The sequence below is a fragment of the Rhodotorula paludigena genome, assembly GCF_050403205.1.
Source record: "Rhodotorula paludigena JCM10292 DNA, Rt_paludigena_JCM10292v1_ctg1, whole genome shotgun sequence".
NCBI lineage: Eukaryota > Fungi > Basidiomycota > Microbotryomycetes > Sporidiobolales > Sporidiobolaceae > Rhodotorula > Rhodotorula paludigena.
The window spans coordinates 753,603-772,278 of NW_027481457.1; the positions used below are offsets into that span (position 1 = coordinate 753,603).

At 64.5% G+C, this 18,676-nt stretch overlaps 11 protein-coding genes across 11 annotated transcripts; 7 read left to right on the forward strand and 4 right to left on the reverse strand.

Annotated features, from left to right (window-relative positions):
- Positions 1 to 767: 767 nt before the first annotated feature.
- On the forward strand, positions 768 to 2,136 carry JCM10292_002169 (uncharacterized protein; the record flags this gene model as incomplete). Its single annotated transcript, XM_076645590.1, has 7 exons — positions 768 to 936; positions 996 to 1,055; positions 1,115 to 1,220; positions 1,278 to 1,524; positions 1,585 to 1,819; positions 1,878 to 2,020; positions 2,080 to 2,136. 7 exons carry the CDS (start codon positions 768 to 770, stop codon positions 2,134 to 2,136), a joined length of 1,017 nt encoding a protein of 338 aa, XP_076509117.1.
- Positions 2,137 to 2,319: 183 nt separating this feature from the next.
- JCM10292_002170 (uncharacterized protein) lies at positions 2,320 to 3,895 on the reverse strand (the record flags this gene model as incomplete). The annotated part of the gene is made up of 2 exons (XM_076645591.1): positions 2,320 to 3,591; positions 3,650 to 3,895. The coding sequence occupies 2 exons, from the start codon at positions 3,893 to 3,895 to the stop codon at positions 2,320 to 2,322; spliced, it is 1,518 nt and encodes a 505-aa protein (XP_076509118.1).
- A 536-nt stretch (positions 3,896 to 4,431) lies between these two features.
- On the reverse strand, positions 4,432 to 5,969 carry JCM10292_002171 (uncharacterized protein; the record flags this gene model as incomplete). Its single annotated transcript, XM_076645592.1, has 6 exons — positions 4,432 to 4,627; positions 4,716 to 4,874; positions 4,979 to 5,103; positions 5,185 to 5,377; positions 5,442 to 5,611; positions 5,718 to 5,969. The coding sequence occupies 6 exons, from the start codon at positions 5,967 to 5,969 to the stop codon at positions 4,432 to 4,434; spliced, it is 1,095 nt and encodes a 364-aa protein (XP_076509119.1).
- Positions 5,970 to 6,616: 647 nt separating this feature from the next.
- JCM10292_002172 (uncharacterized protein) lies at positions 6,617 to 7,118 on the forward strand (the record flags this gene model as incomplete). Its single annotated transcript, XM_076645593.1, has 2 exons — positions 6,617 to 6,818; positions 6,886 to 7,118. 2 exons carry the CDS (start codon positions 6,617 to 6,619, stop codon positions 7,116 to 7,118), a joined length of 435 nt encoding a protein of 144 aa, XP_076509120.1.
- A 465-nt stretch (positions 7,119 to 7,583) lies between these two features.
- Positions 7,584 to 8,799, forward strand: JCM10292_002173 (uncharacterized protein; the record flags this gene model as incomplete). The annotated part of the gene is made up of 5 exons (XM_076645594.1): positions 7,584 to 7,692; positions 7,745 to 7,869; positions 7,928 to 8,034; positions 8,096 to 8,588; positions 8,650 to 8,799. The coding sequence occupies 5 exons, from the start codon at positions 7,584 to 7,586 to the stop codon at positions 8,797 to 8,799; spliced, it is 984 nt and encodes a 327-aa protein (XP_076509121.1).
- A 113-nt stretch (positions 8,800 to 8,912) lies between these two features.
- JCM10292_002174 (uncharacterized protein) lies at positions 8,913 to 9,766 on the reverse strand (the record flags this gene model as incomplete). Its single annotated transcript, XM_076645595.1, has 3 exons — positions 8,913 to 8,966; positions 9,042 to 9,597; positions 9,672 to 9,766. The coding sequence occupies 3 exons, from the start codon at positions 9,764 to 9,766 to the stop codon at positions 8,913 to 8,915; spliced, it is 705 nt and encodes a 234-aa protein (XP_076509122.1).
- Positions 9,767 to 10,438: 672 nt separating this feature from the next.
- JCM10292_002175 (PSME3-interacting protein) lies at positions 10,439 to 11,705 on the forward strand (the record flags this gene model as incomplete). Its single annotated transcript, XM_076645596.1, has 4 exons — positions 10,439 to 10,645; positions 10,894 to 10,933; positions 11,012 to 11,135; positions 11,231 to 11,705. The coding sequence occupies 4 exons, from the start codon at positions 10,439 to 10,441 to the stop codon at positions 11,703 to 11,705; spliced, it is 846 nt and encodes a 281-aa protein (XP_076509123.1).
- Positions 11,706 to 11,917: 212 nt separating this feature from the next.
- On the reverse strand, positions 11,918 to 13,350 carry JCM10292_002176 (Brix domain-containing protein; the record flags this gene model as incomplete). Its single annotated transcript, XM_076645597.1, has 7 exons — positions 11,918 to 12,018; positions 12,144 to 12,274; positions 12,337 to 12,414; positions 12,495 to 12,748; positions 12,818 to 12,927; positions 12,999 to 13,176; positions 13,348 to 13,350. 7 exons carry the CDS (start codon positions 13,348 to 13,350, stop codon positions 11,918 to 11,920), a joined length of 855 nt encoding a protein of 284 aa, XP_076509124.1.
- Positions 13,351 to 13,762: 412 nt separating this feature from the next.
- JCM10292_002177 (uncharacterized protein) lies at positions 13,763 to 14,783 on the forward strand (the record flags this gene model as incomplete). Its single annotated transcript, XM_076645598.1, has 3 exons — positions 13,763 to 14,180; positions 14,246 to 14,614; positions 14,686 to 14,783. 3 exons carry the CDS (start codon positions 13,763 to 13,765, stop codon positions 14,781 to 14,783), a joined length of 885 nt encoding a protein of 294 aa, XP_076509125.1.
- Positions 14,784 to 15,169: 386 nt separating this feature from the next.
- Positions 15,170 to 16,661, forward strand: JCM10292_002178 (uncharacterized protein; the record flags this gene model as incomplete). The annotated part of the gene is made up of 4 exons (XM_076645599.1): positions 15,170 to 15,237; positions 15,304 to 15,623; positions 15,876 to 16,487; positions 16,600 to 16,661. 4 exons carry the CDS (start codon positions 15,170 to 15,172, stop codon positions 16,659 to 16,661), a joined length of 1,062 nt encoding a protein of 353 aa, XP_076509126.1.
- A 587-nt stretch (positions 16,662 to 17,248) lies between these two features.
- On the forward strand, positions 17,249 to 18,573 carry JCM10292_002179 (uncharacterized protein; the record flags this gene model as incomplete). Its single annotated transcript, XM_076645600.1, has 7 exons — positions 17,249 to 17,426; positions 17,499 to 17,594; positions 17,725 to 17,750; positions 17,828 to 17,892; positions 17,987 to 18,169; positions 18,273 to 18,443; positions 18,525 to 18,573. The coding sequence occupies 7 exons, from the start codon at positions 17,249 to 17,251 to the stop codon at positions 18,571 to 18,573; spliced, it is 768 nt and encodes a 255-aa protein (XP_076509127.1).
- Between the last annotated feature and the right edge of the window lie 103 nt (positions 18,574 to 18,676).

Genomic DNA, 18,676 nt, shown 5'->3' on the forward strand with positions numbered 1-18,676 from the left:
AGACTCGCGGGCTGATGGAGATGTCGACGAGGCTTGTACAAGTCGCGAAGGGACGACAGAAGCGCGCGTGCAGCAGGGAGCCAGCTCGAGCTCAGAGCCAAGACCGTGCAGAGCTCACAGCAATCCGAGAGGCGAATAGCAGCAAACGAGACGAGCGGAAAGTGCCGGAGAGGCGAGAGCGTCTCGCTCGCTCGTGCATATCCACTCGCATCCTTAGGAGGAGGAAAGGCGGGCTTGTACCTCGTCTGTGCGGTGAGGTGCTGCATTCTGCGGCTCCTGCAGGCGCTCCCGCTGCGGTCGAGGGGTGCTTGAGCATCTCGGCCGACCTCGTCTCGCTCGTATCGCAAAAGGTATCGCAGCCTCGCACTGCAGAGCGTGGGACACGCCAGAGTCGCTTTGACTCGGCCTTGAGCGAGGCACAGTCTGCTGCGATCACCCTCTGCGCTGCGCTGGGAGGGTGATGGAGGCGCCCCCAGTCTCGTTACTGCGCGGCTCCTCCACATATAAGCTAAGCTATCTAGCCTTTGGCTCCAGCTATCCACGTCAGGTATGTGGAGGACCCTTGCGCGCTCCCGTAGGCTCGCGCGCCCCTCGCTATCCCGGCGCCAATCGACCAAAGCGCCGCGATAACCGCCGCGCTCGCCTCCTCGCGCAGCTCCTTGGCTTTGTCCTCTTATCTGCCTGCGCTTTCGCTCTCTCTCTTCTGCTTCCTCGCTTCATCGCTCCACACTCGTCTCTCAGCACCAGAGCACCAGCTTCCTGTCATCATGCGCGCTCCCGTAGTGTTCGATCCGGCCGTCCACCTCTGCTACCAGCCGCCGGAGAAGGTCATCACGATGCAGGAGCTCGCGCTCGACGGCGGCATCAGTCCCATCGGCGTCACAGCACCCTTCCCGCTCCTGACGCGCGAGGGTGTGACGGAGCTGCGCCGCGAGAGTGAGATCAGTCTGTTCGCCGTCTGCCCTTCCGCTTCCTGACTCGTCCTCATCTGGCAGTCCTGTCGGAGGACGTGCTCGACCGCTACACAGTGTCGAGCTACATCTCCGCCTTCCAGGGTGCGTCTCGCTTTGTCCGCTATTGAGCGCGTCTCGCTGACGCCCGTCTCGTGTCGCAGGTCGCGAATTCCCCAAGGACGTCGCACCATTTGTGCACGCTGTATGGAGCTCTCCCGAGGCCCTGCGCGCAGTCAGCGAAGCGGCTGGTGTCGAGCTCGTGCCCATGTGCGTCATCCCTCCGCTTTCCTCGACAACCTGACGCTGACTTGCTCCTCTCGACAGCATGGACCTCGAGGTTGGCCACGTCAACTACCAGCTCGGCAACGAAGGTCGCGACGGCGTGCGCCGCACATCTATCTCGCCCGAACCGCAGAGCCCGAGCGAGACGCCCGAGGCGCGGCAAGTCGCGCAGGCGCTCGCCGACGCCGACAACGGCGAGGGGGACACGAACGTCTGCTTCCACCGCGACGCGTATCCGTTCGTGTGCGTGCTCATGCTGAGCGACTGCGAGAACATGATTGGCGGCGAGGTGCGTCTGCCGTTCCGCTTGCCGCACGTAGACGACCGGGTCTAATTCGGTTTCGAGCAGACCGCGCTTCGCACCGGAGACGGCCGCATCGTCAAGGCTCGCGGGCCAAACGTTGGCAGCTGCGTTGTCATGCAGGGACGGCACATCGAGCATGCCGCGCTCAAGGCCTACAACGTCAGCGAGCGGATCACGATGGTCACGTCTTTCCGCGCCAAGGACCCGATGATCCACGACGGGTCGGTGCTGCCGAGCATCCACCCCATCTCGAAGAAGCACCGGCTCAACTACCAGTGGAGTGCGCACTTGCCCGTTCCCTTCGCTTCCGCTCGTGTCTGACTCTGCTTCCTTTACAGCCCTCTACCGCATGAAGCTGCTCGCCGAACGCTTCTCGATTGTTGCGCAGGAGCTCGAGCGCAAGAAGGCTCTGCTCGGCGAGGAAGACGACCGCGACGGTACCGGCGGGTCTGAGATTGTCAACGTTGACTCGATGAGCAAGGTGAGCTTCTCGCTTCCGTGTCATCCGCGCCTCCAAAGCTCACCCGCGGTCTTGTGCAGTGGCTCGACGAGCAAGCCGCCTATCTCATGACGACTCGCACCGAGTTCATGGTCTAGAAGCCGCCGCCACCGACCCGCTAGATACCCCTGCAGTACCTCTCGCTTTCCCCCATTGTCGTCCCCTTGCACCCAATTGTCTAGGTAGTCCCGAATAAGTACAATGCTTCTAGATCTAGTGAATACAGACTTTGCTCATGCCCCTCTCCCCGTCCGAGCAGCACCGCTTTCTAGAGCAAGCATCTACGCCTCCCACAGCAGGCGCTCCATCTCGACCGCCTGCAGCGCCCTCGCGACGCGCGCCAGCTCGCGCGGGCTGCCCTCGCCCGCACCCTCGGCGCGCCTGGCCCAGTCGGCGAGAAAGTCGATCGTGCGCCGGAGGTCCGCCGCGCCAATCTCGCCCTCGCCGTGCGGTGGCTTTGCATCGGTCGCGAGCGCGGAGGCGACGTCCGGTCTCGATGTCTTGTTGCTGAAGTCGTCGATGAGAAGGAGGCTCGGGAAGCTGGAGGGGAAGGGCGAGAGCTCGAGCGCGACGTTGTGCTCGGCGCAAAAGGCGACGAGGCTGGTGACTTCGGTCCGAAGCCAGGGGTGCACGACGTCGAAGAAGCGAAAGGAGCGGAGCGAGGTCGACGCGCGGTTGACCAGAGGCTTGAGTATGTCGATGGCCTGGTCGCAGAGGGCTTGGCGAGTTCCGGTCCTCACAGTGAGCCAGTCGTTGTCGGCCTCAATGGCAATGTCCTCCAGTGCAGGAATGGACGTCGACGAAAGGCCGGAGAGAAAGAGACAGGCGAAGTCGGCGTGGCCAGTGAAGCGCAGCCGGCGAAGGCGAGGGAAGGACGGAAAGACGAACGGCACATCGTAGGCCGAAGAGCCGTCAACTCCCGTAGCCTCGATGGTCAAGTCCTCGAGGCTCGACGCGAAACGCGCGATGAAGTCGAAGTTGGATTGGTTGAACGAGTCGCTGCGCCAGACGAAGGTGCGCAAAGCCGGCCAGGGTCGACCCGACGGCGTCGCGACGGCATGGTCGATGAAGATGTCCTCCGGGTCCCGGTCTTCGTTCCAGTACTCGAGTTCGAGCGTGTCGATTTGCGGGACGCGCTCGAGAAAGCCCGCGAGTTGCTCCGTGAGGGGCCGTTCGGCGTTGGACCGGAGGCGGAGAGCGCGCAGACGCGGTACCACGGACAGCACATCGTGCAGCCATTGCAGCGTGCCCGCCGCCACCTCAAAGTCGACCTCGGAAAGGCGCTCGTAAAGCTGGACAGCGTCTTGGCACTTGATCGGTTGGCCGGGTTTGCTCGGCACGGGATACGGCATGCGCGGGTCCCGCCCTATGTCTCGCAAGGAGTCACGACGGAATACGAGTTTTGAGACTTTCGACATGAGGGCGAGGTCGGGGCGGGGCACGTCTAAACCGGGGCTGAATACGTCGATAATGATGGTATTAACGCCCTCCAGTTTAGCGGCAGACGGCACGGCTGAGCTTAGCGAATAGCGGCACTTTGACATGCGCCATGTCTGTTCGGAGAGGGTCAGCATCCCGGCTTGAAGCGAGGGAAAGGGGAGGAACACGCACGTGGAAGCGGAACGGTGCGACGATGTTGGACCATTCGTGCGAGACCTGGTACAGCGTCGAGATGGCAGATGGGCGCAATTTGTGATACTCGGCGCTCCTTTGGCCGCGGCACGACCGCCGGAGCACATCGTGCAGGCGCGGGTAGATGGCATCGGACTCGGCACAGTACTTGGCGACGAGGTGCTTGAGCTCGGTCGGCAGGTCGTTGATCGTGACCCGGGGCGTGTCCAGCTTGTTGGCTTGCATCGTTGCGCATGTACTGAGCTTGCTAGGACCGGAGACGGCGAGCGGGACGTGCACGGACGAGTCGGGCGAGATGTCGCGAAGCTGCTCAGGGCTCGATATGGTCAGCTCGACGTGGCCCGTGCATTTCAGCGCAGCAGGCGCACACTGGAGCAGTCGGCGGCGCACCTGAGCGAGCGAAGCGACGGAACCAAGAAGCGCGTCGCGACGAGGCGAGAGCGACGGGAGGAGAGGCAGGGAGCGCTCGTGCGACACTTTTGCGACGTGCAGGACCTTATCGAGCACACACGACGAGCAACAATCCGGCTGATACGTAGCGTGCAATACGAGCGAGTTGCACGAGGCAGAAGGATTCGGACGTACGCGCGACGGCGGAACATGCAACCTCCGCCGACTAAGTGACTCTCGAGTCGAGCACGAGCCTACAAGTTGGCAGGGCTCAACAACACGAAGCCGGAAGCGCGAAGCTGGGTATTTGTGTGCAAGAAGATGTCGATTCCTACTCCCTCTTTCTCGCCCCTCTCCGCAAGAACCGATCACTACGCATCCTCCTTGACCCCCGCCGGCCCCTCGGCACTCTTGACCGGTTCTGCACCACCGACCGCGGGAGCGCCCGGGTTGGGACTGGGCGGCGCGGGCGACGTGGCGCGCCCTGCGGCGGCCGAGAGCGCGCGCGAGGCGGTAGAGGGAGGGGGTGCGGCCATGCGGCGGTCGAGCGCCTCGAGGGCGAGTTGCCTGTACGTCCGAAATGGTGTTCAGCACCTGTCTCGCGCACCGAAGCGATGCTCGCACGCGGCAGAGGCAGAAAGGACGAAGGACGCACCGCCTCCGCTCTGCTTCAGCGCGCTGTCCGCCAGGCACCTGTGCGTAGCCGCTGCCCGATCCGGGCACGCCCGACTCGGGGTCGATGCCCCACGCGGGGAGGACCTTGAAGCGCACGGCGAGGTTGAAGGCGAACGTCGTGAGGATCGTCACGTACTTCCTGCGAGTCGTGCCACGAGGGTCAGGACTGACCCGTGCTTGTGCGCAGACGAGGAGAGCGCGCTGCTGTACGCTTGCAAGCCGGGAAGAAGCGAGCCGACGCACTGGGCAAAGGGCGGGAACCAGTTTGCGAACGAGAAGGTCTCGCTGCGGTCGCCGCGGAAGTCGCCGCCCTCGTTGTACTTGATGAAGCGGAGGTAGAACCACGACACGAGCCAGCCGAACTGGATCTGCGGCGGCAGGCCCGGGATACGAGGACATCCGTTAGCGCTGCGCGGGCGAGCAAGAGGGGCGGGCCACGAGGAACGCACGAGGATGTACGGGCTCTGGTACCCGAGGACGCACGCCACGTTCGAGACGGTGACGTAGAGCATGGGGAGCGACTTTACGCGCATCTTGAAGAGGCCGCCAAAGACCTGGACCTGGTGCTCGGGGATGAGCTGGGTGAAGGCGACGAGGAAGGCAACCTGGAGCGCCATGAGGCCGTGGTACGACATGCCATAGCTGCGCGAGCGAATGCTGCGGGTGAGCACGTTCGGGACTCTCGGGACCGAAGGTGGGGACGGACAGGAAGAGGGCCTTGTCGCCGAGGACGATGCTCTCGAGGATGTTGACGACGACGGCGATGACGTTGGACGCGACGACGGTCACGCCGACAAACTTGAGCAGCTCGGTCGGGCCCCAGACGCGCTCGAGGTAGCGGGCGGCGAGCGGGAGGGTGAGGAGCGAGATGAGGAACTGCGAGTTCGTCGCGAGGTGTCAGTCGCGGTTGGCGCTGCTCACAGCCCTCTTGCCGTGCTCGACAGCGTGGCAGTCGTCTCAAGTGCAGCAGAAGGGGACGCACTTCGATGAGGTTGGTTTCGACGAAGGCGGCGGTGAGGAGGGTCCAGGGTGCCCACACGAGGTTGCCCGGGACGAGTACGAGCCAGGGGAAGGCGAGCGAGACGTCGCCGGCCGCGCCAAAGATTGCGCGCAGGTCCTTTGGCGCCGACGAGAGGCGCAGGACGGCGAAGAGGAGCGAGAGCGCGACGAGCGCGCCCGTGAGCGCACGCGTCGCTGGGGGCAGCGACAGCGCCGTCGAGAGAATGGTCGGCATCGCAAGCACGCACTCGCAGCTTCTCTCGTCGAGCGAGAGGGCGAGGTGCGGACGAGCAAGCGAGACGCGACCGACGAGATCGACGCCAACGTCTTGCTCGGACACTCTCCTCTGCAGGCGCAGTGCTTGCTTGCCGGCGTCTTACTGTGGATCCGTAGCCTGTCCTAGGCGCACCGACATTCTGCACGCTTGCTTCGCTTACCTCGCTTCCTCTGCTCGTTTGTTATGTCAATCGTCACTTCGGTGGACGCGGCTGCTCCTCGCGAGCTGCTTTCTAGTCCTGTAGAGACGTCGAAAGTACCCTTCGCGACCATTCAGCAGCCGCTGCTCCCACCCTCGTTGCTGCCCGCCCTCCACGACTACTTACACTGCGTCCCGACGGTCTACTTCGCTGAGTACGAGGCCATCATCCAGTCAATCAGCGGCTGGTCTGAGGCATCTGCGCCTCTCATGACTGTGGCGAGGCGGATGGCTGACACGCGACAGCGCCTCGTCGCTCCCCTACCGTCCAGACACCGATGGGCACCCCGCTGGAAGCGCGGCGACCAAGCGCGGCGTACTGCAGACGAGCAGCAATTACTTGCGGATCAGAGATCGTACAGTGCGCATCTCCCAACCTGGTTGTGTAAGCCGCAGATGGTTCACCAATGCGCGCGAGCACCGCGCTGACAATCGCGGCACCCGCAGTTCTCCTCGTGTGCCGCTATCAATATCTCAAGCTGGTGCTTCGGGTCGAGCTTGAGCGCTTCGACGTCTCAGGCATGTTTCGATACGATGCAACCAACGTGCCAGGCCTGCGCAACCTGCCGTCACTCGTCCTCTCGCCCGAGCAGCGCGGTCACCTCTCCGGTGCGCCCTTCTCATGAGCACATGTCTTCCTCCCGCTGATCAGTCTCTCTTGTCACAACCATTGCAGAGCGCGGCATCGTGCTCGACATACCGCCACCCGACAGCCCGCCGGTCTACCTTCCGGCATTGCCCGCATCGAGCGAGACGTGCCGAGTCTTGCTGTCCGTTCTCCAGTACAACGGGTACGGCACGGTGCAGGAGCTCATTGCTGCAGCAAAGAAGCGGCTGGGACCGGTCCAGGGCAACGAGGCGGATTGGGAGTGCTCAGAGTGGCAGGTTGACAGCCTGAGCAAGGGTTGAACCCTGTCAATTTGCGCCTCCGTGCATTGTATCCTCTACTTGCCGTGCTTGACAAGCTCTGCGGCTCACTGGGCCAGTGGAAGTGGGGCAAAAGACGTCTGCCGAGTGACGGATCAACTCCGTCGCGTAATAAGCTGCACTGATTCCTACTTCCCTGCGTGTACAGCCTCAAGCCCCACGATTTTGTCTCTTCTGGGTGATGTGCGCAGGCTGCACCACTCTGCACGGGCCGGACTTCTGCGCGGCTGTGCTGGGTCTCCTTTACTTGACGGGTTGCCGCCTGCTGCCGCAACGCCTGCGGCAGACCGCCGCAATTCCTTGCTCACGGTCACGCGACTTTTTGCATTGCAAGGCAAGCGTCTCGTGTGCGCGTGGGGAGCGCCGAGTGGGGACAGCCTCTTTCGCTCGCTTCTTCCATTACTCTCGTTGCGCTCTCATCCATCTACCTCGCCCTTGCGATAGAGCATGCCGCAGCTGCTCACCTCCAGGAAGGCGCCTGCTTTGATTCAGCAAGCGGCAGCTGCCGAGCTTCTCCGCTACTGGCCGCCGTCGCTAGAACCTCCTGTGTTTGGACGTACGTTTCACCAAGTGGGGTTCCCGTCGCATACTGACTCCCGGGTCGACAGTCGACGTCAGCATGACTTTTGTTCCGGGTCTCCTCGAGGCCAGCGACTCGGAAGCGGACGTGCCAGACGCCCACAGAGGTCTCGGCGACGAGCTGCATGAAACGCCGCTCCCACTTGATGACCAGGTCTGCTGCTCCTGCTCTTTCTCCGTCAACTCTGCTCAAAAGTCCCTTCGTCACCCAGCCGCTTGTCCTGTTCGTCGAGCCGGGGCAAGACCCGCTCGCTCACGTCGAGCTGCCCGTCGTCCCCAGCCAAAACGGCAGCCACCGCCTCCAGGTCGTCACGGTCCAGTCTGTCCAGCAGTCTGCGTCAATGTGAGTACGCAATGGACTGACCAAGCACATCACGCAGCGATGCCATCTACCACGTCGTCTTGGAGGCGCTGCCATTTGCGCCCACGAGCGATTGTTACGAGTATTTCCCGTATCCGCTCGAGCACGCCTCCCCTCGTAAGGCCAAGATGCTCAGCCCAAAGGGCATCGCCGCCTATCTCTTCCAAGAGCTCGCGCAAGAGACGGGCATCATTCCGCCCGCTCGGATCCGCATCCTTCGGTTCTACCAGCGCGTCTTCTACCAGGTCCTCCACGCATCCGGACGGGCGCACGATCTCTTGAACTGGACGACACTGCCTTTCCTCGCACATCCGCCGTGGACCGCATCTGCGGACGAAGCGATGCAGCACTCAGCGCGGAACGCCGACCTCGCGCGGATTCAAGCCGAGTGGGAGATGGACCTTCTTCGGGAGGGCTCGGCGCGGGCGCGGGCCCTGGTAACGGAGCAGAGGATGCGCAAGGTCAAGCGGTCGTATCTCTCGAGCGCGCGGACTGCGCTTCCGTTTTGGGAGGTGCGCTGCTAAGTTCTGTCAAAATTAATTGACAGACCACTGACGCACTCGGCCGCTGCAGCACCTCGACAGCCTCGTGTATCCCGCGCACCAGCAGCGCCGCGAGAGCCAGCGCCGCGAGCGCTCACCGCGGCGCGGCTCGCACTCGCTCGCCAAGCGGAACGAGGTGGTTGCACGGTACTTTCCCGTCCCTCGTCGTCTGGCTCTGTAGCCCTCGGCCGTACATGACGAATTGCACAGTGTGAAGACGTAAGGGGAAAGAACGCTAGAATTGGTGTGCGCGCGCGATGAGAGTGAACGCGGAAGGAGCCGACGATTTGGCCGTTAAGCGGCGGCCTGCTCCTGAGGATGCTTGAGCGTGTACGCGGTCCAGTATGCCTGCGAAATAGACAACGCAAGTCAGTCAGTGTCATGCTGCGTGGAGAATGGCCCCGTGCGAACGTGGACGCGCACCTCCCAGAACTCGAACGCCTTGGTGCAGGCGCGCGCCGTGCGAGCCAGACGCTCCTCCCGCTCTTCCGAGTCGACCTTTCCCTCCTGTAGCTGCTCACTTTTGACCACTTCGGTGAGGAAGCGTTGCCGCTCTGCGCCGTCGAGCATTGCGCGCAGAAGGTTGCCCGCACCGGGGTGCCACGGGCGCGATGCGGTAGAGGCGTACGTGATTTCCTTGCCGACAAAAGCCAGATAGCTTTTGGACACCGGCGCGACGCTGAAGTGAGGGTGAAAATGCTTGTCCCGACTAGAGAACTCCGTGTCCTCCTCGATAAAGATGCGGAGGCCGCGCACGGCATAGACCACGTTGCGCGAAGGGTGCGTTGCCCAGTCGTGATGCTGTGCATGCTTGGCAAGGTCGTGCAGGATGGAGAGGAACACGACGTTCAAGTTGTCGGTGCACAGCGTCACAATCGAACCATCTTGCGCGGCGATGCGCCAGTCGAGGCGCCAGCTGTCGGGGTCGGAGTCGCCTACAAGCGCATGTGTCGTTGGAAGGAAGTGGAATGGCGCAAACCTGTCAATCGCGAAAGTGGGAGTCAAGTGCCGCACGGGTGAACAGGCGGGACCTGCTGCAGCTGGCGGACGCACTGACTTGACCACTCCTTGCTCGCGTCGAAGAGTCGTGCGGCCTCATCGTCTGTTTTTGCGTCCGCGTAGCGAATCCTGATGACCTGCTTAGCCATGATCAACCCACGTCCGCACGTGAGAATGGCAATGTAAAGCGCCGAACCTGAGTACCAACCGGGGAGGGGACCTCGAGCTCCTGCCCGCTCGCCAGCTGAGCCATGGTCTTCATACATTTAAGTGCAACAGGCCCTTGCGCGCGGCGTAGTGTATGAGCGTCACGTCCAGTGCGATGGCACACGAACGCACGCACAGTCGTACTGTACATGATAGCCCCAGAGTTCGCGTGTGGACTTGCACAGCTGTTGGTGTAGCTTCACAAAGGCGCTCCGCCATGGGTCGCAGCGAACCACTGGCGCGACAGAGACCTCCGATGACATGGTGGCGGCGGACAGAGCAAGGGAAGTAGCTAGTGCGGATGGAGCGAGCTCTGAGCGGACGTCCCGGTCCGTAGACAGGAGAGCAGACACGAAAAGCGCTTTTTGTTGACAGGAGAGCGGTGCCGAGGCGGTGCAAGCGACAGGAGAGCGGCAAGAGAGCACGGCGCGGAAGAGGAGACGAGCGCGGGAACACTTGCACGACCGTGCCGAGCAGCAAAGATGGTCTGTACCAATCAGCACGGTAGCACATTGATGCGGCGTGGAGTGTCTGAGGAAGAGCAGCTCCTCGTTTCGTCGGGAGTCGACGACACCCGCTTCCACGCCGAGCGATTGCGCCAGAGGTACCCCGAGATGTCCGACGCGTCCTCCACCCCAGCGGGCCTCTCCACGGGCGTCTCGTCGCGCTTTGTATCGTCGAAGCAGCTCGAAGAGGCGCAGGCCAAGCGGCAGGAGGAGTGGAAGGCGGCGTACGCCCGGCTCGGGCAGGAGCCGCCCAAGGAGGTCGTGCAGGAGAGCTACGACCCGAGGAGCCTGTTTGAACGCCTCCAGGAGAACAAGGTGCGCTCGCTGGCCCTCGTCTCGACAAGGTGCTCCGAGGTGGGGAGGCGGTGTCAACGCCCGACGGGCTCGTGGGTGGATTGCAGAGGGCCTATGGGGAGTATAGACTCGACTGCAGCCTGTCTGCCGGTCGCTGGCGTATACACCCGCTTCGTCCACCGCTCGATGCTTCCGCTCATCTCGCTCGCACCTGGGCAACTCGCTCCATAGACGCGCCTGTACTGATCATCCTTCGTTTGCCTGCACAGAACAAGAAGCAAGAAGCTTTCGAAGAGCAGCTCAAGTTCAGTGCGTCCCTTCTCTCCCGCCTCGTCCTTCTTCGTCTCTTCCGCCGCTCACCCACTCGCCCGCCCTTGTATCACACAGAGAACCAGTTCCGCGCGCTCGACGAGGACGAGATCAATTTCCTCGACTCGATGATCGACGACACGAACGACGAGGAGCGCGAGCGCAAGCGCCTCATCGACGAGGAGATGCGCGCGTACAAGCAGTTGCGTCGGCGTGCTCTCGCCCCTTGATCCCCCGCTCCCTCTTCTCAATCCGTACCGTGACAGAAAATTGACTTGAGTCTATTGTCGCACGCAGAGCCGTCACGGCCCGCTCAGCCCCTCCCCCACCCCCCGCCTCGCTCGCCTCCCTCTCCTCCCTCGCCGCCCCCTCCGCCTCCGCCTCTTCCTCGTCCGTCACGCCCGCCCCTATACCTTCTTCCACTGCGGCGGCGCCGCTGCCAGTCAAGAAGAAGGGCAAGGGGAAAAAGACGCTCGCGGGGGTGGTCCTCGGCGGCGGAGGGGCGGGGAAAAAGGCTGCTGCGAGCGGAGCGGCAGCGGCGCCGGGTGGAGCGAAAGCCGCAGCGGGGGACAAGAAGAGTGCTGCTGCGGCGGCGGTGACGACAAAGGCGGCGGGCGAGAAGGACGATGGGAAGAAGGCTGGCGAGAAGCGGAGTGCGGCGGAGGAGGAGCGAGCGGCGGTGGACGGAGAGGGGGCGGGGAAGGGGGCGAAGAAACAGAAGCTGGAAGATGGTGCGGAGGAGAAGGGCGAGGAGGCGGGCGGAAAGCCATGAGGGCGGGCATTGCCGCGACGTTTCGTGCAACTGTTGGTTTCTCGCTAGACTCTGTTTGCGGCTGCCCTTCGAGTGCGAGCAGAACGAGATATGACAGTACAACGGTATGCAAGACTACAACACTGGAATGGAGCTCTAGATGCGGGGAGGGAGAAACGACGATACACGAGGGAAGACGCGACCTCGAGCGAGCGAGGGAGAGGGAAGCGCGCCTAGAGCTGGTTGCGCTTGCGGCCCGTGCGCATGTACGGCCGCAGAACCCACTCGACGTCGGCCTCTTGCTGCTCAATCGTGCCGTTGCGGATCTCGTATGCTGCGCACGGGGGAGAGAAGAGGGGGTCAGCTGCTGTGCATCCAGCTTCCACCTACCACCTCAATCTCGACGCGTGCAGCCTTGCACGCGCCGTAGAGAGGGACAGAGGAGGGAAGCGGACGCACGTCGCATTTCGAACCGCGGGCCGACCTCGGCGAGCTGCACCTCCTTGTGCGACGTCTTGACAAAGACGTGGTGGCGGAACGAGATGAAGTCGCCCTCGTTGACGAACGTCATTGTGCGCTTGGCGTCCTCCCTGCTCGCTCGGGATACCGTCAGTGACAGGAAGAGGGAGAAGAGGGCGGGCATGGGACGCACTTGGGCACGGGGAAGATGTACTTGAGGACGTCTTGCACGCGCTTGCCGAGCTTGGAGCCAAAGCCCTCGAAGATGAGGCTGTGCAATCAGCAAATCACGTCAGCGAGGGGCCCGTCACGAGGGAAGCGCAGGCGAACGAGCAGAAGCATGCAACGCACTGCGGGTACGCCTCGCTGATCGTCGTTCCCTGCAGCCCGCCCAGGTCATGCCTCAACACGACGCCCGTGAGCGTAAAGAGGACGGTCGGGCCGTGCGGGAAGTGGCTGAGCATGAGGGCGTCGGGCACGCCGCGGTGCTCGTGCACGACGATGAGGTCCGTCATCTGGTTGGCGCGGCACGCGTCCGACAGCTCGGACATGACGTAGTTACCGCGGTTGATGCGCGTCGAGTTGGGGACGCAGAGGCGCAGCTCCTGCAGCGCGGGCGGCGGGCAGCGGTGAGCGGGATGCGAAAGGAGCGGGGGAGGAGACGCGAGGCGCACCTTGGCAAACTGCTGCAGCTTGGACGAGGGGTCGCGCGAGGTCGTGATGAGCACGCGCGGGTCGTCGATGCCCGCCTGGGCGTACTCGTCGTCGATGTGGGTCAGCGGGGCTGTGTCGCGCAAGACGGGTCAGCTCATCCAGGAGTGGTCGCCGACCTCGAGCATTGCCGCGAAGACGGACCGTCCTGGGCCGCGTCCATGCGCATCTCGCGCTCGCCTGCGCCATGCCCGCGCGGGGCCTCCTTGCCCTTTGCGAGGAGGTCCTTTACGGCCTGCTTGCGCTGCCAGATCTGCTGCTCCTTCTGCTCGAGCGACTTTTGGTAGAGAAATTCGCGGCGCTGGCGAGCTTGGCGACGGAGCTGGTGTGGACGTGTCGCAGGGTCAGCAGAGCGAGTCGAGCGGGCGGCGAGGTGAGCGAGTGGGGCGGTGAAGGGACGAGGAGACGGTGGCGACATAGGGCGAGGCGAGGGCAGGGCAGGGCGGTGGTCAGTGTCTGCTGTGCTCTCCTTCGCTCTAGACTGCACACGCACCATCTCGGCTGGACTGCGAGCGACAGAGGACGCAGAGAGCGGCGATCGCGCACCGTCGAGCTTGCCCAAGAGCTGATCACCGCTCTCGCGACCAACACCGCTTGAGAGCTTGGCTAGGCTCAGCATCTGTTCGTACTGCTGTGCTTGACTCGCTCTGCTCTTCTCATCCTCGCCCGTGCCGTGCTCGGATCGCTTGCTCGCTGCGTCTCCTCGACCTGCTTCACACGCTGTGCTCTCTGTCTCGCCTGCGGTGCTGCTAAAACAAGCTGCTCTCCTTCTACTCCGACTCAAAGCCTGCCATGCTGCATCCGCGGACTTTCCGCTGTCCTTGTCCCGCACCTCGGCTGTGCTCTGTCTCCCCATCGCGTCGTCCCACGCTCCGTTCTCGACCGAAGCCCAGCCCAGCCCGATCCGCATGCCCTCGTTCGCAATAGCGCCCTACCTCGCGCCCTACGCCCCCACGCTCCGCCCGCTCGCCTACTACCTCACCTGGGCCGCCTACCACTGCTCGTACGTCCTCTCGCCCGGGCTCGTCACCCTCCTGCAGCTCGTCGCCCTCGTCCTCACACACGGCCTGCCCCCGCTCGAGCGCTGGACCGAGCGCGCCCGCGCGCGCATGAGGGACAGCGAGTGGGCCGAGGAGCGCTGGGCGTGGCCTGGGGGCAGACCCCCGACTGAGTATCCGCCGTGGCTCGTCGCGGCGCTCAGGGCGTGCGACGTGCGCTGGGTGTTTGTGGACGCGTGGAAGTGGGTCGTCGAGAAGCTCAGGGCGCTGAGCGCGTCGATGGGGTGGAAGCCGACGGCGGGAGCGACGGCCGTTCCCGCGAGACCAGGTGCGTCTGCGTTCGCTCCGTTCACGGGCCCGTGCGATCTGCTCACCGCTCGCTTGCACGCACAGCGCCGCGTCCCGTCCCAGCTCACCGCGCCCCCTCACTTTCCTCCCACCCTCCCTCCGCTCACTCTCCCCCTCGTCCTCCTCCTCACCCCGCCGCTCCCCCCTCCTCTTTCTCCGCCGCTCCGCGCTCAGTGCGCTCCAACCCCTTCTCGAACCCTCCCTCCCACTCTCCAGCTGCCAGTCTCGCGCAGCCGCGCCCTCCGAGCCTCAGAAGCCGCTTCTCCGCCCCGCTGCCGGTCCGTCACGCATCAGCATCGGTCGTGCACGGCGGTGCGAATGCCTGGGGGAGCGGATTCGAGGGCGGGAGGGTCGCGCCGCTCGAGAGGGACCCGGCCATGGCGGCGACAAGGGCAGAGTCGGTCCATTCGCGCAGTGCGTCGCTCCGTCCCCTACTCTCTCGCTTCTCTGATCAGTTTGGGCGCACTCACACGCGCGAGACACAGTGTCCAACCCATTCTCGGCCGGGCATTCGTCGGTCGAAGTCGACGACGACGACGAGCGCGGAAGCGTGTGGAGCGGAAAGGAGTGGAAGAAGGCCTAGTCTGTCCCGTGGCGGCTTCCGGGAGAGGCGTCAGGTTCAGTGCGAATGCGACCTAGTCTGAAAGGACACGGTGCAGCGTTGCGGGAGAGTCGGCTGGCTCGGCGAAGAGGCGTCAATCCCGTGGGCGTCGCTCTTTTCTTACTTGTCTGCTGCCCGTACGTACAAGTCACTCGTACACCCTGTGGTCCCTGTGCTAGTGTTTTCTGCGGCTGCGAGGCGCGAGTCGTGTGCTGCGGCGGAGGCGAGGCCGTTGCGTCGGGTGCTCGTCCTTTGTCCGCTGCAGTCGCCCGAGAGGAGCGAGTCAGAGCGTGTGCTGCCTGAGCTGTCCTTGTGCATACCTTCCCTGTACTCCGTTGCTCTCCGCTGTCTCCGTGTCTGCTCCCGCCATGTACGCCCCGCCCCACCTCGCCCGTTCCCCTCGTCTCGAGACGATCCACAGCCGCAAGGAGCCTGTGTGAGCTGACAAGCACGCGCAATGCAGGTCCTTCTCGCCCAGCAGCGCCTTCTCACCCGGCGGCAGCTCGTTCTCGCCCTCGCCCTCCTCCTCGGGGCCCTCTGCGGTCCCGCAGCACGTCCCGCACGGCCACGGGCACCACCGCTCGTCGTCGAGCATCACCTCGCTCTCGAGCGTCGTCCCGCCGCACGTCGTCCCCGGCGCGACCGCGTCGCCGAGCACGACCAACCAGACCCGCGTCCTCCTCGTCAGCAACTTCTCGCCCCAGCTAAAGACCAAGGACCTCCAGGACTTGCTCGCAGAGTGGCAGGACGACCATGGCGGGCTAAAGGTCAAGTGGCGCGACGACACGAGCGCGTGGATCGTCTTTGGCGACGCGACCGTCGGTGAGTCGCGGCAGTTTTCTGCTTCTCTCCGGCGCGTGGATCCGGCCTGGGTCCTCCGGTTCACTCGCGTGTATGTGTGCGAGCGACGGAGGTCCACTGCTAGACGGTTGCGTCGAAGAGACGAGTTCTCGCCGACCGCACGGAAGGGCCTGGCCTTGCGCGGCTGCAGCCCGTTCCTGCGTCCGCCCGTCCCGCACCGAGTGCTGGTGTCGCTCAGGGGCCGCCTACTGACTCGCGCTCTGGCTCACACAGCCAAGCGCGCCTTCCTCTCGCTCGTCACCTCCCCCCCGCCCGCCCTCTCCCCCTCGACCACGCACACCTACGCCCCCTCGATCGTCCCCTACACCGGTCCCGACGTCCCGCAGATCCTCCAAGCGGTGCACAACCGTCCGCGCAGCCGCTCCATCGCGGGCGGAGGGGGAGGAGGAGGAGGGCATCAGCGGCGCACGAGCACAGGAAGTGCGCTCGGGAGCGGCGGCGGGCAGGCGCTCGCGCAGTCCCTCGGGCTCGGCGCAGGTGGCTCCCCTGTCTCAGCCTCGGGTGCGGGCGCGAGCGCGGGGGCAGACGGAGGCGCAGCGAGGGCGGCGGCGGGCCACAACCGCACGGCGTCGTGGACGCGCCAGTCGATCGACCGCCGCATGGCCGCCGCCGCCGCCGTGAGCCCCTCGAGCCCCGTCGACGGCGGCGCAGGCGCAGAGAGCCCCGTCTCGCCCCTCGCGGGAAACTGGCGCTCGGGCAGCCCCGAGACGCCCGGCGGGCCGGGAGGGATCGTTGCGGGTGAGGCGCCGAGGAGGTTTGGCGGTGGAGGAGCGGGGGTGGCGGCGGGGCACGGGGGGGCGGGAGTAAACGGGCACCGCAGGACGGGTGAGTCGGCCCTCGGTCGTGTTGGTCGCACGAGTCCCTCCATTCATCGTGGAGCGCCTCTGTGTGTCGACGACGCCTATCTACTGCCGCTGACACCGCTCACGCTTCGCAGAGTCGCGCTCCGGCTCGGATGCCGTCGCGAACGCCGTCGCCGGGCTCACGATCAACGAGTGAACTCCGACATCTCGCCCCTTTCGCGTCCCCGCTCTGCCAGCATGTACATCCTAGGAGGATCCGCACGCTTGTATCCTACACGTCCCGCCCGTCTTCAGTGGCAGCCTTTCCGTCGCCGTTCGCCGTTCGCAGTTCCCCGTACCAACGCTCGTCATTCTGTTCCGGTAGTTGCCCAGCAATCGTTGCCGCCCGTCCGGCCCGCGCTCTCGTCCACTACGTGTCCCGCCCCGACAGGCTGTGTCTGTGTCTACCTGTTGCCGCCGTGACCCTCTCCGTACTACTCGCTCGGGCGATGCTCGAGACGTGCTGCAGATGGCTGCGCTGCTTTCGCTTCGATGTGCTTGGCATGGACGCAGCATGGTATGAGCCTTGTATTGACGCTGTACGCAGAGTGCTCGACGACACCCGTCTTCAGGCCCGCCTTGCACGCGCATCTCGCCGCCACGTCTCCTGTCCGTCGCTTCGGCGCCGAGACCGGCGATGTCCCTCACCCTCGCCCTCTCTCGCGCTCGTTGCACCTCCGTCTCCTTCGCTCCCGGTTTCCTCTACAAGCCCAGACTCGTACTTCGGCTCCTTCACTCGCCACCATGCTCTCTCCGCTCTCCTCCGTGCTCCTGCCTCTCCCCTTCTCCATCCTCCTGCTCTCCCTCCTCGACACGCCCTCCCCCGTCTCCGCTCAAACGATCACCTCCCCCGCCTCTGTCGTGCAGTGCCTCCCCGTCGCGCTCACGCTCGAAGGCGGCTCCGCGCCTTACACCGTCTCCGGTCCGCCCCCCTCTTCCTCTCTTTCCCTCCTGCCCCGGCGGATGTCCCCTCGTTGACACCGGAGAATGACAGTGCTCCCCGGCGGTCAGGTCAGCGCCGCCCCGCTCGAGACGCTCCCGGAGGTGACGGCGCCGGGCACGGTCACTTGGCTCGTCGACCTTGAAGCCGGTGCGTTTCTTCCCGCCTTGCTTCTCCTCGGACGCGTCGCCGCAGTCAGCCCCGTCGTCACGACTCGGCGGAGTGCGGCGAAGGGTTGCATTTCGACTGCCGCGCTGACGAGATCTCGCTTCCGACCCAGGCCAGGACATTACCTTCTCAGTTCGCGTCAGTCGCGGCGCTTTCGTCCTTCAGCGTCCGTTGAGCCCCGGAGCACTGACGTGTCCAAACGCTGCATCTGCTAGGACGCGACCGGTGCTCTCGGATACTCGGCACCGATCCCCATCCTTTCCGGAACGTCGAGCGAGTGGTGCGTTCTTCCCTCGAATCGCTTCGCGGATGTCGGCATTGCGGCGTCCGTACGCTCCGGACCGAGAAGGTCATTCACACGTGTGTGCACACAGCCTCGGCACCAACGCCGGCATGACCGTCTCGTCCCTCGTCCCGACGACTACGATCCCCGCCTCATCCGTCGCCACTTCGACCGTGTCCGTCCCGTCGAGCACATCGACGACGAGCGGCGCTGACGACGACGAGACGAGCACGACGAGCACGGCGAGCAGCACGAGCGTGGAGTCGGAGACGAGGTGCGTCCTGGCAATCTGAGTCGCTTCCGCTCTGGCACATTGCGAGCGCTTGGCTAATGTCTCTAGCTCGTGCGAGGATGCAACTGACGCTCACCCATCGCAGCACTTCCACGCTTCCCACTTCGAGCACGACCTCTGCGCGCTCAACCTCTTCGTCCCGCACGCCGTCCTCAACCAGTCCCGTCGTGCCTACCGCTTCGTCCGCTGCCGAGGCCGCTACCGACGACGGCAGTGGCGCGCGTCAGCATGCTAGTGGAGGTGATGGGTGGAAGAGGTGCGCAAGGGTTCCCACGCTTCAGCCAGACTCGCTCAGACGCCGAGCTGCTGCTAATAGAATGATCGGCCTTATGCGAAGTCTTGCATTTGCTCTGTCGCTGGCCATCGCGCTTCTCCCGCTTGCCTGAAACGCCCTCTCCGTCTCGTCCACCTGCATCGTCGCGCCCTGCATGACCTTCCCAAACTCGCACCGAGCCTCTCCCACCGTCGCATGAACGCCCCGTGTACAGC